Source organism: Bubalus kerabau, chromosome 2 (assembly GCF_029407905.1).
Source record: "Bubalus kerabau isolate K-KA32 ecotype Philippines breed swamp buffalo chromosome 2, PCC_UOA_SB_1v2, whole genome shotgun sequence".
In the NCBI taxonomy this organism is placed as follows: Eukaryota; Metazoa; Chordata; class Mammalia; order Artiodactyla; family Bovidae; genus Bubalus; species Bubalus kerabau.
In genome coordinates this window covers 30,397,756-30,412,886 of record NC_073625.1, presented here as the reverse complement: position 1 = coordinate 30,412,886, position 15,131 = coordinate 30,397,756, and the positions used below count along the sequence as shown (strand labels likewise).

The window sequence follows — 15,131 nt, the reverse complement described above, 5'->3', positions numbered from 1 at the left end:
ACTTGGGATATTGGTGAAAAAAAAAATGAATCTGAAGTCAACTTGTGCCGTATAGATAAGCATAGTCAAAAATAAAACTTCTGGGACTTTCCTGGAAGTCTGGTGGTTAGAGCTTCATGCTTCCAGTGCAGGGGGCCACAGGTGTGATCCCTGGTCAGGGACCTAAGATCCCACAAGTTGCTCAGCATGGCCAAAAAAAAAAAAAAAAGAGAGACAGAGACATCTTACAGAACTCAAGCCTCACCAGGCTTTGTGGGATGCTATTCATAAAAATTCTACATTTACATCTCATCTTTCTGAATTCATATTTGTGTCCTTCAAAAGTTTGAGCTTCTAATTTTAAAATGAGTATTAAAGTTCAGTACCTGGACCTAGAAAAAAAGTATACTCTTAAATTATTAGCTCTATTTCTAAAACGGGGGCTGAGCAAAGAACTGCCTACGGGGAGGATGGTATACACACTTGAACTTACCAGCATGAGCTGCTCATACATGTGTGCAAGCGGTAAAAATGAAATGTGTATGTCACTGGTATTCAACCCAAGTGCTTTCTGTAAAACACAATGACTTAGAACACAAACAAACACACATGCATAGGCAAAATAAAACCCCGTGCCTACCTCAACAACTCTCTCAAACATATGGGCCAGAGGCAAGAAAGAGATCAAAGTGTCATCTGAGGTAGGAATGAATGTGTTCTGCAAGCAAAGACACCAGCGGGCAGAAAAGCATTAGGATTTCCAGGAATTCTCCATTTATTTCAGAGCACATAATATCTCAAGGCTGAGAAGTAACAGCATGAGGTTACATCTGCAATTATTTCTCATTGAAAAAGGAAATGCTAAGCAATACTTTAATAAGTTATTCATATAGAGTAGAGATCATTCCTAATGACAAAGTAAATCCATGCAGGACTTGAGTCACAATTAGGAAAATGTGGCCCACATTGGGATGGCCAGATATCATGTGCTCTAACCACCCAGACTTTCAAAGCTACAGGACGTTGATGACCAGCAAGCTCTGCTCCACCTTAACAAATACAAGCTTCACTCCAACAAAAGACCAGCATCTTTTGTTGTCAAGGACATAGGGGAGAAAAGAAGAGAAACTTGGAGATTTCCATGTTCCTTTTATTTACAGTACAAATGTATTTTGAGCATTTTAGTTTGATCAACATTTTTACCTTAAAGCCCTACTCGACCCCATTAAAAAAAAAAAATAATCCCAATGTGTTTAATGTAAGCTCTGAACTGGCCCCAGGGAATTTGCTCTCCCATAAAATGCTGATCATGACAGGTCTGCATCTCAAGTAACATCTGGTTTCCATTTCATGGCTAAGAATGAGCTTAACTTATGGTCAGGCACAGTGAGGGATGTGCATGGAATGTTCTTGCTATTAATATAGAGAATTCTGGCCCAAATAGGGGCTGCCAACAGCAGCTGCTGCCCCACCAACTAAGAAACAAAGGCTCTGTCAAGTTGCCTAGGGATGATGCGCCCAGCTTAGAGTTGGGCTCTCCCCTCTCCAAGGCTGGGCCATCCTTCATAATAAAGCAATCACACGTGATGTAGCCTGATCATCCCATAATCTGAGATTAATTTTATTCCTGCTTCCCAACTGGTACCTGTCAGTAGAAAAGTGCTTCATAATGAGAAATCAGACTCAATAACATCTATACTCTTCAATTTTCTGATTTAGGTTAAACAAATAATGTGCATTTGCATAATGAGAAGTTTTACAAAGTTGAGAATCCCCCTGATAATGTTCACATTAACATTAACTGTAATCATTTGCCTCAATGATTCATGCATTTTAAGTTATCTTTGAAGGCCAATAAGGAAATTAAAATCTCACTTTGGTAAAGTATTAAATGTTAAACTCTGTTTAGAAAGTATATACCAAAAGGCCTAAGAAGGTGTAAGAATACACTTACACAGTTGCTGAAGATACCCATTCCCCAAAACCATTAAGCACAGGCTCCTACCACAAAAAGCAGACCTTAGAGAACCCCTCCAGAGGCACATAATTTGCAAACGCAAATTATGAAAAAATGTGCAAAGGATACGAGGGAAAGGTATTCATTACATTATTCAATACATACTTTTTTAAAAGGCAAGTTGGAAATAGATCTTTAGTGCTATAGACTGATTGTAAGGACCCCTCTCAAAGTCATACTTAAAGCCCTAACCACCCTGCTCCATGTGCCTGTATCTGGAGACAGGGAAGGTCATTCGGGTTCAATGAAGTCCTAAGGGTGGGGCCCTGATCCAATCAGGCTGGTGTCCTTCTAAGGACAGGAAGCGACACCAGAAACCTCTCCATGTGCACACAGAAGTGAGGGCAGGGAGGCATGGAGAGGAGTTGGCTACAAGCCAGGAAGAAAGCCTTCACCAGAACCAATCAGATTTGTTGATACCTTGATCATGGACTTCTTGCCTCAAGTACTGTGAGAAAATGTATGTTTATTGTTGAAGCCACCCCACCCAATCTGTGCTATTTTGTTATGGCTGCCCACACAGACTAAGACACTTATACAGCAAATTTTAAAAGTATTAGAAATAACTATAAAGTTATTTGATCTAAAGTTCAAGGCTTTAATCCTTCATATAAAGTGGAAGTCAAATTAAGCATAATAAACAGTGAAAACAGTAATAATTCTAAACACCTTCAGCAACATTTAACATTTCCTTGTCCACATAAATAAATTAATTATTTTCCGCACACTAAAACAGGAGATAAAATCACAAAAGAGTCAGTTTTTCTCTGTCCTTTCCTAAAAACATTTATAAGGCAGTATCCAAATGAAGTTTTACTATATAAAAAAATGTAATAAATTCGATTTGTCAATTCATGTTAACGGTCACAGCAGGAGTTGGGGATCAGGTCCATAGTGAAAAACTATTTGAGAGGAGGTGACCTTAGACCTTGTGAAAGCTCAGACCTTATCTATATTTCAGGTACTGTTTCAAATACGGTCCGGGCCTAACATGATGGTGGGGCCTTGAGCACCTTCATTCCTGAGGCCTGATGCCAACCACTGGATACACGGAAAGATGGCCCTCTCCCAAAAGTTTACCTCTGTCATTTTCACAAACGCTGAAAAATCGCTCACTACATTTCGATGCGTGATCATTGCTCCTTTGGGGTTGCCTGGGGACACATATGAGCAAAATAAAGTTAGAATACAGAAACTCCATCCAAGAATGGTGGACGTGAGAGAAGCCCATAAACCCCACATCATTAGGGCCCCCGATGCCTCTAATGTGAGGTACACTGTGAAAGCCAAAAGCTGAGTCACACCCAATTCCTGAGCAACCTGTAATCCTTTAAATGAAGCTAATTATCTTAACAGCTTGTTGACCAGAGACGCATTAATACGTCTTTTGTGCAGATCTGATCAGATCAGTCGCTCAGTCGTGTCCGACTCTTTGCGACCCCATGAATCGCAGCACGCCAGGCCTCCCTGTCCATTACCAACTCCCAGAGTTCACTGAGACGCACATCCATCGAGTCAGTGATGCCATCCAGCCATCTCATCCTCTGTCGTCCCCTTCTCCTCCTGCCCCCAATCCCTCCCAGCATCAGAGTCTTTTCCAATGAGTCAACTCTTTGCATGAGGTGGCCAAAGTCCTGGAGTTTCAGCTTTAGCATCATTCCTTCCAAAGAAATCCCAGGGCTGATGTCTTTTGTTACCTGAACGTTATTGACTGGAGACATTTCAACATTCACTTACATAACAAATTGCCAGCCACAGGTGTTAGTTTCTGGAAAAATCCCCAGGTCAATAAAGTGTTAAACCATCTTTACTAATATGGGCAAGTCTTAGAGGGTGCGTGTAGCAATAAGAGACGAAAATCCAGGAATTTTATTTCTGGAAACCATGGATACCGTTTGTCCCAGAAAGATGGGTGACGTAAATGTGTGAGGATACACTCAGATCCTGGGGATGTTGTATCGAGCTACTGGAAGACAGGCTTGAACACTTCTGTCTCTTCTGCATCCAGTCCATCTACAATTCGAATAAGTCATCCACAAGAGGAAGCAGGAATATACACTTCCAGGTACCACTTAGAAACAATTTCTTTTCAAAACTGACCTGTAGTTCCACTGGTGAAGCAAATTACTGCAAGATCTTCAGGTGCTGGAGGCTACAGCACAATAAAAGGAAAAAAACCAGTACAAATCAGAATAAAATAGAAAACTCTTTAGTTGTTATCACCCAATATTTTTACTAGCCTCTGAACTAATTAGACACAGAAGCTGGACAGAGACTGGGGCTGGGTCAGACACGGTGCACTCACCTTGGGCTTCTGTCTGTTGGCTCTTCCCAAGTCCTTAAAAAGAAGAGAAAAAAAAATTTGAAATGGAAACATTTAAGTCACATCAAGTCAGTTCAAGCTGACTTTTCTGTGGGATTGATTCACTCACAGCCGACACAAAGACAGCACAGATTTCAAATTACATAAATGACAGCAATTTAACCTGAACCCAAATACTTACCCATTGTTCTAAGAATCCATTTTCTGGTTGTTTTCTGTCTTATATAAAACCATATCGATGGCCTTAGGACTGGCCTTGGAAACAGGACTGATTCCAAGGACAGGAATCGAAGTCTCTTACATGTAATTCCAGTCTCCACTGCCATTCCTATCATGGCCTTTAACAAAGCCCGGCTCTTCACAGTAATCAGAGAACCACAGCTGTTCTGCACTCTCCCAGAACCAGAACTCAGCACTGATCCGTGATCACCGGTTCTACAAAACTGACATCTTCAGTCTGGAGAGAGAAACCAGTCTCCACCAGATTTAAATGCTGACCATTCTGGAAAGGCTCAAATATCTGCAGTTCCCAACATGGAGGGGAGAAAGGCCTTAGGCATCTCTGATTACAGATCAGGCCACGACAGAAGCTCCAGGACCCCATCCAATGGCCATGAGGGTTAAGAACGACAGATTCAATTCTGAGGTGTGGCATCTCAAGGAGAATTCTATTACTACCCAGGGCTCATTCTGATGTTGTTACTGCATGAAGGTATCTCCACGACCACCTTAATACCTATTATTTTTTGAATGAACGATTTATGTTATTTTCCTATTAAACAGCTTGAGTGTGCCTAGAATTAAGTGGAAATTAGATGGGTGGGCTCTGGGCTCACCTGAGTAGGAAATGGCAACCCATTCCAGTATTCTTGCCTGGAGAATCCCCACGCACAGAGAACCCTGGCGGGCTACAGTCCATGGGGTCACAAAGAGTCGAACATGACTGAGTAACCAACACTTTCACTTCCACTCAGGGCTCAGTGAGTTGCTGCCCAGTATACAGTTTTAAACCCTAATCACACTTTTAAATTATGTGTATGATTGACCACTATTTAAAAATAGGGACACTGATATCCAACTAGAAGTCACCTAAGAGCTAAAGTAATGATAATTCCAATTTCTTCCCCAAATAATCTTTTATCAGATTCAAATTTCCATGCATCTTTTAAAAATTCCTATATACCTTAAGATCTTTAATTCTTTACCATATATAGCAATCAAAAAAAGACAAAAAAAAAAAAAATGCCTGTGTATGTGTCTGGGGAAGGGTAGGGGGATGAGGAAAAATGGGAGGAAAAGAAATTACATTATCTTGAAATGGGATTACAAGTGAAAAAAAAAGGGGGAACACTAGCTGAAAAACTAGCTAAAAACCCCATTTAACAATTCTGCACATATTAACTCTTACAGATTCCTGTCCTATGTTGTTGTTTCTGTGTATATGTATGTGTGGCAGACGCACTAATAGAACAAATGGCAGGTTCCCTATTAAATTCCCCAGAAAAGGTTTTATAGATCTTTACTTGGAGCTCAAATTCTTGGTAGAAGGAGAACTATAAATAAAATTCAAAACCCTATTTATAACAGTTCCAGGAAAAATATTTATAACATTTTCAGAAAGAGAATGATTTATCTATTGAACCTATTACTTCCTGCGATGTGCACGTAACAGAAGCTTCCTCTTGCCTGCTGTTGTGGATGGAACTTTAACCCAAGAGCAACCGGGGAAACCAGCTTCATCAGCTTCTTGTATTGGGTGGCCAAAAAGTTCACTCAAGCTTTTCTGTAAGATCTTACGAAAAACCAAAACGAACTTTTTGGCCAACCCAATACGATCTAATGTTGAACAACCAGTTTAAACATGGACCCACTCATTTTCCAGGACTGGTTTACCTTTACAACTGTGATTAATCTGAATCTTAAAATGAAAATAAATCAAATGAAGCACCTATGCTAGAAATTCACCAGAGGCCTAAAAAAGCAATCTTGGAAAAAGAATAAGGAGGCAGATTTCTATGTCTGACTCTGTTTTAGAGACAAATCAGTAAGTAAAAGGCTTAAATACTTAAAGAGGACATACAGACTTAAATCTCCACTTGAATCTGAAATTCTCATTTCCAGCACTTATTAGCAGGACTTGTCAGTGCTGCTGCTGCTGCTAAGTCGCTTCAGTCGTGTCCGACTCTGTGCGACCCCATAGACGGCGGCCCACCAGGCTCCCCCGTCCCTGGGATTCTCCAGGCAAGAACACTGGAGTGGGTTGCCATTTCCTTCTCCAATGCATGAAAGGGAAAAGTGAAAGTGAAGTCGCTCAGTCGTGTCCAACTCTTAGCAACCCCATGGACTGCAGCCTACCAGGCTCCTCCATCCATGGGATTTTCCAGGTGAGAGTACTGGAGTGGGATGCCATCGCCTTCTCCGTCAGTGCTCTAGAATGACTTTGTTAGCACTGCAACTTGCTAGATGACAGCACTTAGGCAGGATGTGATGGGTTAACATTGGGAATGTGTGCAGAATTCTTCTTTCCAGTAACGAGACAGATTTCTGTTCTCTTTTACAGGACCAGCAAGAGTTGCGACTTTGTGATCACACTGGAGAGACACCACATTTGAGCCAAAATGACCTCGGAGGAACTGTTCAGGGAAGGGGGCAGGGCAGGGTGACTCACCTCCATGGCCTTCATGCTGATGATCTCCACCCCACACTTCTTGCCTCGTTCCAGCAGATCACTGCCGTAGGAGTCCATGAGAACAATAGTTTTAAGGCCTGGTATTAATTTATTTTCTACACCTTCTAATAGGAGGTTGGCCTTCTCTGGCTTGTCCACAAAAACCAAAGAGAGTTCAGCTGGAAGTAAAGAGACACAGTGAGGAAGCAGCTCTGGGATATTAAAAGCTTGACTGTAACATCTGACATCAGGTTTAAGAACTACCTTCTTTGAATAGGAGGGTAAGTGTACATTTAAATAAAAATTCCTATTCCATCATGTAATCATTACATGTAGCTGCTGTATCTACCCAATAACTAGGGTAAGATGCTCCCAAAGACCACAGACATACCTTTATTGATGATGTAGGTGATGGCTTCAGTTCCAAGGGTGTCGTAGAGGGGAACGATCACCATCGAGTAAGTAAAGCATCCCTGTTCAATGATCACCCACTAAAGAAAAAGTAGAGGTCGGGGTGAGAATATGAGAGGTCACCATGGAACCCCTCCAGGAAAAACAGGACTCTAGAGACTCAATGTGGAAACACTGGATGTACCAAAACTAACATCTGTGTATCAACTACCATGCGTCAGGCACTGAAGGGATTCCTAATGAACAAAACACTTGCCCAGTTCTTACTGAAAAAAAAGAAAGTGCAATCTGCCTGAAGATTTGGGGCAAATATGTGAAAGGAGGATGAAGAACACAATAAAGTGATGAGCTCAGAGGTGAGAGCGCCCACAGCGGGCCTCCATGCAGGGGGAGGGAATCGAGCTTGCCGTTGGCAAGAGCAGCACAATTTCAACAGATGGAGAGAAAGGCACGGGGACTCCAGGAGAGGGACCTCGAGGTCCAAGGAGGGAGGAGGGATGTCAGTGAGTCCTGAGGCTGGCAGGGATGGCCTAGCAGGGCTGTGGGGGCTGGCTAAGCTTGACAGAGGGCTGGAGCCAGCCTGAGGTCACAGAGGAGCCTGGCTCTATGAACCAGGCAAGACACTGCCTTTGGGGCTCCTCCGTCAAACAGCGACTGGAGGTCCGAGGAACAGCAATTTGGCCACAGTGTGCAGGAAGGCCTGGGACTACAGGAAGAGGCACATGCCATCTACCGGGAGAACTGTCCATGGAAGTCTCCCCAGGAAAGTGAGGAAGGAAAGAAGTGACACGGGTCGCTGGTCATCTTTCTCTAAACCCGTCAGTCACACGGCAACTGACCCGCCTACAAGGCAGATGCAGCAGAGTCACTCTCTCCCTGATAACCCTCGTGGTGCCCATCACCTGCAGAACACAGAGCATGGACAAGGGCACAGGGCCATGGGAAGCACGACCTACTCACATTCACTTGGCCTGGAGCTGTTTTCTCTCTTTCTGCCACTCCACCCTCCACCACATTGAAATGATTCATCTCCCAACAGACACGCTGCTCCAGGCAAACATGCCCTTGTTCCTGACATTCCCTTGGCCTCCCCACCCTTACAGCCATCAAGACTCCACTCGGATGCCACCTCCAGGAAGTCCTCCTTGACTGAGCTCCCATAACCCTTCTACTTTATGTCCACACAGCACATGAAGAGAAAACATGGGTTTATGAGGGCTGTCTTCAAGGTACCTCACAAAGAAGATCCACCGTGGTATTTTGGTGCCTGGCAGTGCCTGGCAATATAGGAGGTTCTCAATAAACATTTGGTGAACTAACTGATACATATAGGAAGAAGCCCATTCCATCCATGAAGTAAGGAACTTATGTCCTAGTCATAGATGCATGACTAGTGATATTCCACTGAAACAAAAATTTTGGATGTGTTCATTCAAATGGGCTTCACTTTCAATGAAAGAAATGAAATTCCATGAGCCTAATTGTGGTCCAGCTGTGGAAAATGCTATTCCTCCTTTAACTGTACACAAAACGCTGAGAAACCACTGTAACCTATAAAACAGTAGCATGTTAAACCAACATGTCTTTGGACGCAAGCAGGTCTAAGAGTCAATGTAGCGTCTTCAAGTCCAGCGCTTGGATTTTTCTGTGCCAGCTATGCCACTAATTTGTTTATTCACAGCATAGGTAATAACTCCAGGGGGGCTTCTCATTTCAATGCACTTTAACACAGTGGTTTACAGAAGACCATGCACAGGCCTGGATGGCCAAACGGCAGTCCACCTGCCTAATTATGGTCAGCTACTGTTGAAGCTCCTTCCCCATGCCCCCTGAGATTTTAAACTTTGCAATCTGAGCAGGGGGAAAGCCTGGACCTTTCAGAAAGAAAAGGCGTGAGTTTGCTACTGACAAAAATGTACCCAAGTTTCTCTGGCATTGACTAATACTATTTTTCTAACCACAGAGGCAGCCCTTAAAGTCGGAAGACATTTTTGTTAGTTATTTGTTTTTATTTGTTTGTCTTTGTATAGCAAAGACTTTGCCAGTTTCTGTTTGGGGACCTGGTTTAAAAAAAAAAATTTTTTTTTCTTTCCCCCTGCTACTGCTAAGTCACTTCAGTCATGTCCGCCTCTGTGCGACCCCATAGATAGCAGCCCACCAGGCTCCCCCGTCCCTGGGATTCTCCAGGCAAGAACACTGGAGTGGGTTGCCATTTCCTTTTCCAATGAATGAAAGGGAAAAGTTAAAGTGAAGTTGCTCAGTCGTGTCCGACTCCCAGCGACCCTATGGACTGCAGCCCACCAGGCTCCTCTGCCCATGGGATTTTCCAGGCAAGAGTACTGGAGTGGGGTGCCATAAGAAGGACCTAGTTTGGGTTTTCATACATGTAACTCTCTAAGGCACAACACAGAGCTATATTAGTGGTGATCAGACCACAGAATCTGGTCTGAAGCAGAGGCAGGTGTGAACCCTAACTGACTCTCATATCGAGAATTCTCTGTGCTTTGGTTGCCCAGTGCCTAACGGTTAATACCTCAGGTCTGTTCTGAGCGAAGATGCCGATGAACTGGTCTGGAGCTGCCTTGAAGCCCTTGTGGAGCAGTGCTGAGCCCACACACTCTGCCATGTCTTCAACCTATAATGGAGGAGAAAAAAAAATCAGGAACAGCATCAGGTCCAACTCAAGGAACACAGCTTCCCGTGACGGCCGAGCCTAATATCTTCACCAAGAAGCAGTTCTGCCCAGAGAGAAAGAACAGGGGTAGACAGGTATCCCTGTAGTTACAAATTTTTGTAAAGTTCAAGGTTTGACTTTCCAGAACTCATGGTGAGGGGACTGATCATACAGTTCCCTCGGCAAAGCAAATGAATCTCACCCCAACAGCTGCCAGGTCACACACGATCCATGTCAGAGTTTCTATTTTATACTTTAGTTTTACAAAAGCAATCCAGGGACACAGAATTTTGTGTCTGTGTTTATAAAGAGCAACAAAAAAGCCGAAACTTGTCCTTTGTTATAAACACAGAAAGGACAAGTTTGGGGGAGACCTTTGAAAAATAAGGACGAGTTCTAATCATTAGGCTCCACAACTGTATTCTTGAGAATTAGTTCTTAGGAAATAATGCAGTCCTAAAGGGAATTTTGAAAAGACTTTAGGTACAAATACATATATTTCAAAATTATGTAAAGTCATAAAAGCTTAGGGGGAAAAAAGACCAATGGCTGGATGATCAAGTAAATGATAGTAAATCTAACAAAATGCTCTACAGCTAGTAAACACTACAATTAAAAAAAACCATATCAAACTTGAGTGTCTGTTACAATTTTAAGATAAATGAATATAAAATGTACACTATTAATTACAACTAAGTAAAACCAGGCAAGACTATCTACCTACCCCAATTTCCCATCCTCTCCTCATTCCTACCCCAAATGTACTTAAAAAAGTTTTTTTTTAATGCTAACTTGGAATTCTTTATTCTTGGTTGGTAAATTATCATGAGCACTTTAAATCTACACCCACGCCTGCAGAGAACAGAACCACACCTGATGCTGCTCCAGAAGCCTGTTGGTTCGGGCACATGGTGCCATCCCTGCTCTGCCAATGGCAGTAAGAGTGACAGCAAGAATGGCATTAGCATGCTTATTCTCCCATACCCCAGGGACTGCTCCACAGCTCCTGCTTGTTTGTAAGGGCTGGGAACCTGTGAGTGCTTAGATGGTCTGCAGAGCTTACTGGATTCTATGCACACACTTGGGTCTCTAGAAAGACGGTCCAGACCTTTCTTTGAAAAGCTTTACAGGGATTCCTAACCCCCAAAGCTCAGAATCACTGGGAGAAGGGGGGAAATCATTTAAATACACACATCCAAAGTTAGCTTCAGTCTACTTTTTTTTATCTTCACTGGTCTCTGTCTGAAATGTACAAAACACCTTCTGAAACCCCAGGGATTTTCAACCTGCCTCAAACATCCCATTGGCAGTGGACCTGTTTTCCCTCTGGCAGTCAACATATAACAGAAAGTATACAGGAACATATTACTACAAGTAAGGGTAGTGCAAAGCCCAAGGGTTTGGTTTTCTCTTATTTGGTAGCCCAAGCACCTGCCTTCAGCTTTGATGGCTGATGCATCCACTTCCAAGGCTGATACATCGCCAGCCACAAAAAAGATAAGGAGCCAGGTCCCCCCGCAAATGAGCCTCCTTTGTTTTAGAGATCTTGGTTGATGCGGGTAACTGTCCATTTTGGCCACTTGTGTTTTCTTTTTCCTGTGCTTTAAGTTACTGCTCTTGTGCTTCAAATTCATCGATAAGAGTGAGCCCAGACCCCACAGGAGGATACTGACCCCAATAAAGCAAAACCCCAGGTGCTCTGCACTCTCCCTCCCCCTACCAGAGACTTCACGTGTGAGGTCCAGGTGTGCTGTGTAATTTCCAAGTCTTGTAGTAAGAAAGCTTTATTTTTTTTTTCCCAAGTTTCTTATAGTTATTGCTGAAGGGCGTCTTGCAATCATCTTATGAACTACAAGGGCTGGCCCAGCCGCAATACTGATTATTGACAGGCTGAGACCCGCACAAAACAGTAACATGACAAGAAGATGATGCAAACCAGAAGCACTGGCAGATTCTGTGAGGCCTGAAGACCATTGTGCAATGTTGAATCTCCAACAAACATGAACTGCTTTTACACCACTTGTGAAAATGAAGGATCTGAAAACTACTATTTCGATGGAAAACTACTATTTGGCTCTGTTAAGGGAAAATAAAAACAGCAGTCTCTCTGCTCACCGGACCTACAGCTCACGATTCCTACAAGCAAGGAACGCGAAGCTGTCTTGTCTGTCTCTCTTTATCTCTGCCTCTATCTCTCTTGCCTTTTGCATTTCATTGATCCTCAGATGTGGGAGGACCAGGAAGCGTTTTCCCACAGGCTGGTTTTTCAGATCCTAACGACAACCCACTTCACACACCCCCACCCCTTCCCAGGACACATCAACTACCCAGGGCCCCAGCCACAGAAGGGGGATTGGTCCTCTGCATCCTGCCCCTGCTCCAGGGAGCCCTCTCGACAGCTGCGCTGGAAGCACAAGGCAGCAAATCGGATGCCCCCATTGGCTCCCGCGTGTCTCAGGGGTGCTGCCTTGAACTGGGGAGAGTCAGGAGCAACTAGACTTGTTGTAATCACGATACAAACAAAAAAAAGGAGCAAGCCTTCCTGCTACCAGCCATCTGCAAATTACTATGTACAGTTAAAAGCCATGGATCTGCTGGGACCAGAGTGACGGAGTGAGACGGCCCAGATCCCAGCCGCCTCCGTGTTTGTTCGGTTACACAGGTGTCATCTCTGAACATTTCTGCTGCTCTCCATGCTGCCCTCGGGTTAAAGGTCACCCCAGGATCAGTATGATGCTTTGAAGACTCCTTACAACAGATGGCGTGGGCCTCCCTCCTGGCCCTGGTTCAGCTGTGACCAGGGGTGAGTCCCAGCCCTGCCTGGGGCCCATTTTCTCTCATCTATAAAATGAGAGGGCTCCTCTACACTGGGGCATCTATATCTGTCCAGCACTCCTCAAGACAGAAAGGAGTAATCTTATCCTCCCGTGGGGTCTGGGAGAAGAGTCACCTGCTTCAAGCACATTTCTAGCATTTTATTTATTTGTTTGGCTGCACTGCATGGCTTCTGGGATCTTAGCTTCTTGACCGGGGATTGAACCTGGGCCCTTGGCAGTGAGAGCTTGGAGCCCTAACCTCTGGACTGCCAGAGAATCCTCTAGCATTTTATTTTAAAATTTATACTGTACTCCACAACACACCCACAGCAGTTCTAAAATAAACTACTTTGAAACACCCATTCAATTACTGATATAGTGTTCCCCAAATCTGTGTGTTTAATGTCTCGGGATGCTACATGTCTGTTCTAAAGCCCTGAGCCAGGTCGGCATCCACACTCCATAGAAACCTTCCAACCCAACCTACAGAGGCTCCAGGAACTGCCGTGTTCCCGCCCTATGGCTCACGTGAGGCGGCCACAGAGCCAGACAACTCACCTGTTTGTATGAAAGCCATTCATAGGGTTGGTCTGGTTTCCGAGAGCCTAAACAAGGGCCATTATCTAAAAGAAGAAAACAAATGAAAGAATAAACGATGGGCTAAACATGCCTAGATATTCCTAGGTTCTCATTTGTATCCTTCATTCCACAAAGTTGTCCTCAGGTGTGAAACAATGAATTCAGATTGGACGCATTTTTCCCCTGGGTTTGGGTCTGAGTTTTGCTTCTTTATTTCTATTTTGTTTCTTACATGGGGCAGGAGGGAGATGGGCTGGAAGGGTGGGCAGCTGCCAGGTACCCAGGGTCTCTGGTGCCACCGTCAGAGATGAAGGACAGTCTCGTGAGCCAATATCCCTCAAATGTCTCTGATGGAACCCTGCTTCCTTGGGTATCAATGTTTATTTCTCAAAATACGGGTCTCCTGGTTAACCAAGCTTGAGAAATGTTGGATCAGGCCTGGTTAAATAGGTCTCTTTATGCAGGAAATGTCAGAGCCTGTAAGGCGCTAATGGATGTGTGACTCTCCATGAAGCACGCCGCATGTGACTGCAGAAGTGCCTTGACCATGGGCCACACCTGATGGGACCTGTGTGCGGGGGGACTCGCTCTGCAGAAGTTACAGGAGGAGATAGGGAGCTGGGAGTCAGATTGCTTGGGAGAGAGTTGTGAGCAAATATGGCTTCTTGAGAAAGACCCCTCTGTCGAAAGCAAAAACCTGAAGCACTAGTTGCACAGATTCAGGCCGATGCTTACTGGACACGTGTATGCCCCTCTGGAAACCTTCGTATAACGTTCTGACGTCATCGTAGAAATACACCAGGGGCTCGTCACTGTCCAGGAGCGTGGATCTCCGGGCACCATCACTGCCCTGGGAAAAAAGACAGACAGACAGAAGGTCAGAAAAAAGGATTAAAAAGAATACGTCTACAGTGCGCGCCGTCAATCCCCTCCAGGGCCTGGGAAGGGTGAGCGTTTGCTGCATGGACTCCAGGGCCAGATGCGCTGGCGTCTGACATAAATCCTCCACCTGAGACAAGTGCCGGCTTCAGAGAAGCAAGGCTGGGTCCATGTCCGTCCAGGAAGAAAGAAAGAAGAAAGAAAGATAGTGCTAAGTCGTCTCCGACTCTTGTGATTCCAAGAACTGTAGCCCACCAGGCTCCCCTGTCCAAGGGATTCTCCAGGCAAGAATACTGAAGTGGATTGCCATTCCCTTCTCCAGGGGATCTTCCTGAACCAGGAATTGAACCCAGGTCTCCCGTATTGCAGGCAGATGCTTTACTGACTAAGCTACACAGGAAGCCCATCCAGGACCCCTGGGAAAAGGAAGTGATGGAGGGAAAGGATAAGGGGCCCAAAGAGGCTCACAGACTTATAAGCATTGGTCTTGTCAGACGAGGCTGAGAAGTCTGAGGACTGGAAACCAAACCCTTGGACACAAGTGTGACGGACGATTCTCAAACCACAGCCACTGGCAGATAAAGGACTGATTCTGTCTGGTCTTGGGGAAATGACACACCACCGTTCAGTTTTACTTCCATCACCTTATCTATATTCTTTTGGAGATCATGTCTACTGTTTTTCCTCTTTGCTAACTGCCCTGTAATCTGTTAGGAACTTCAGTTTCCCATGTAGCATCTACTAGTTACCATCATCAGCTATAAAATGTACGGATGTGCATGGAC

The 15,131-nt window shown here is 44.3% G+C and overlaps 1 protein-coding gene across 4 annotated transcripts in view; it reads right to left on the bottom strand.

The window, feature by feature from the left end:
• The window catches only part of ACSL1 (acyl-CoA synthetase long chain family member 1), a 65,390-nt gene that overhangs the window by 15,371 nt on the left and 34,888 nt on the right, over positions 1-15,131 (bottom strand). For all 4 annotated transcript variants that reach the window (XM_055567413.1, XM_055567412.1, XM_055567415.1 and 1 more), the window contains 9 exons: positions 14,203-14,317; positions 13,447-13,511; positions 9,932-10,033; positions 7,379-7,478; positions 6,988-7,166; positions 4,302-4,334; positions 4,097-4,148; positions 3,077-3,150; positions 620-697 (listed from right to left, as the gene is read on the bottom strand). In XM_055567413.1, coding sequence (XP_055423388.1) covers positions 620-697; positions 3,077-3,150; positions 4,097-4,148; positions 4,302-4,334; positions 6,988-7,166; positions 7,379-7,478; positions 9,932-10,033; positions 13,447-13,511; positions 14,203-14,317 — 798 coding nt within the window. The remainder of the gene's footprint in view (positions 1-619; positions 698-3,076; positions 3,151-4,096; positions 4,149-4,301; positions 4,335-6,987; positions 7,167-7,378; positions 7,479-9,931; positions 10,034-13,446; positions 13,512-14,202; positions 14,318-15,131) is intronic.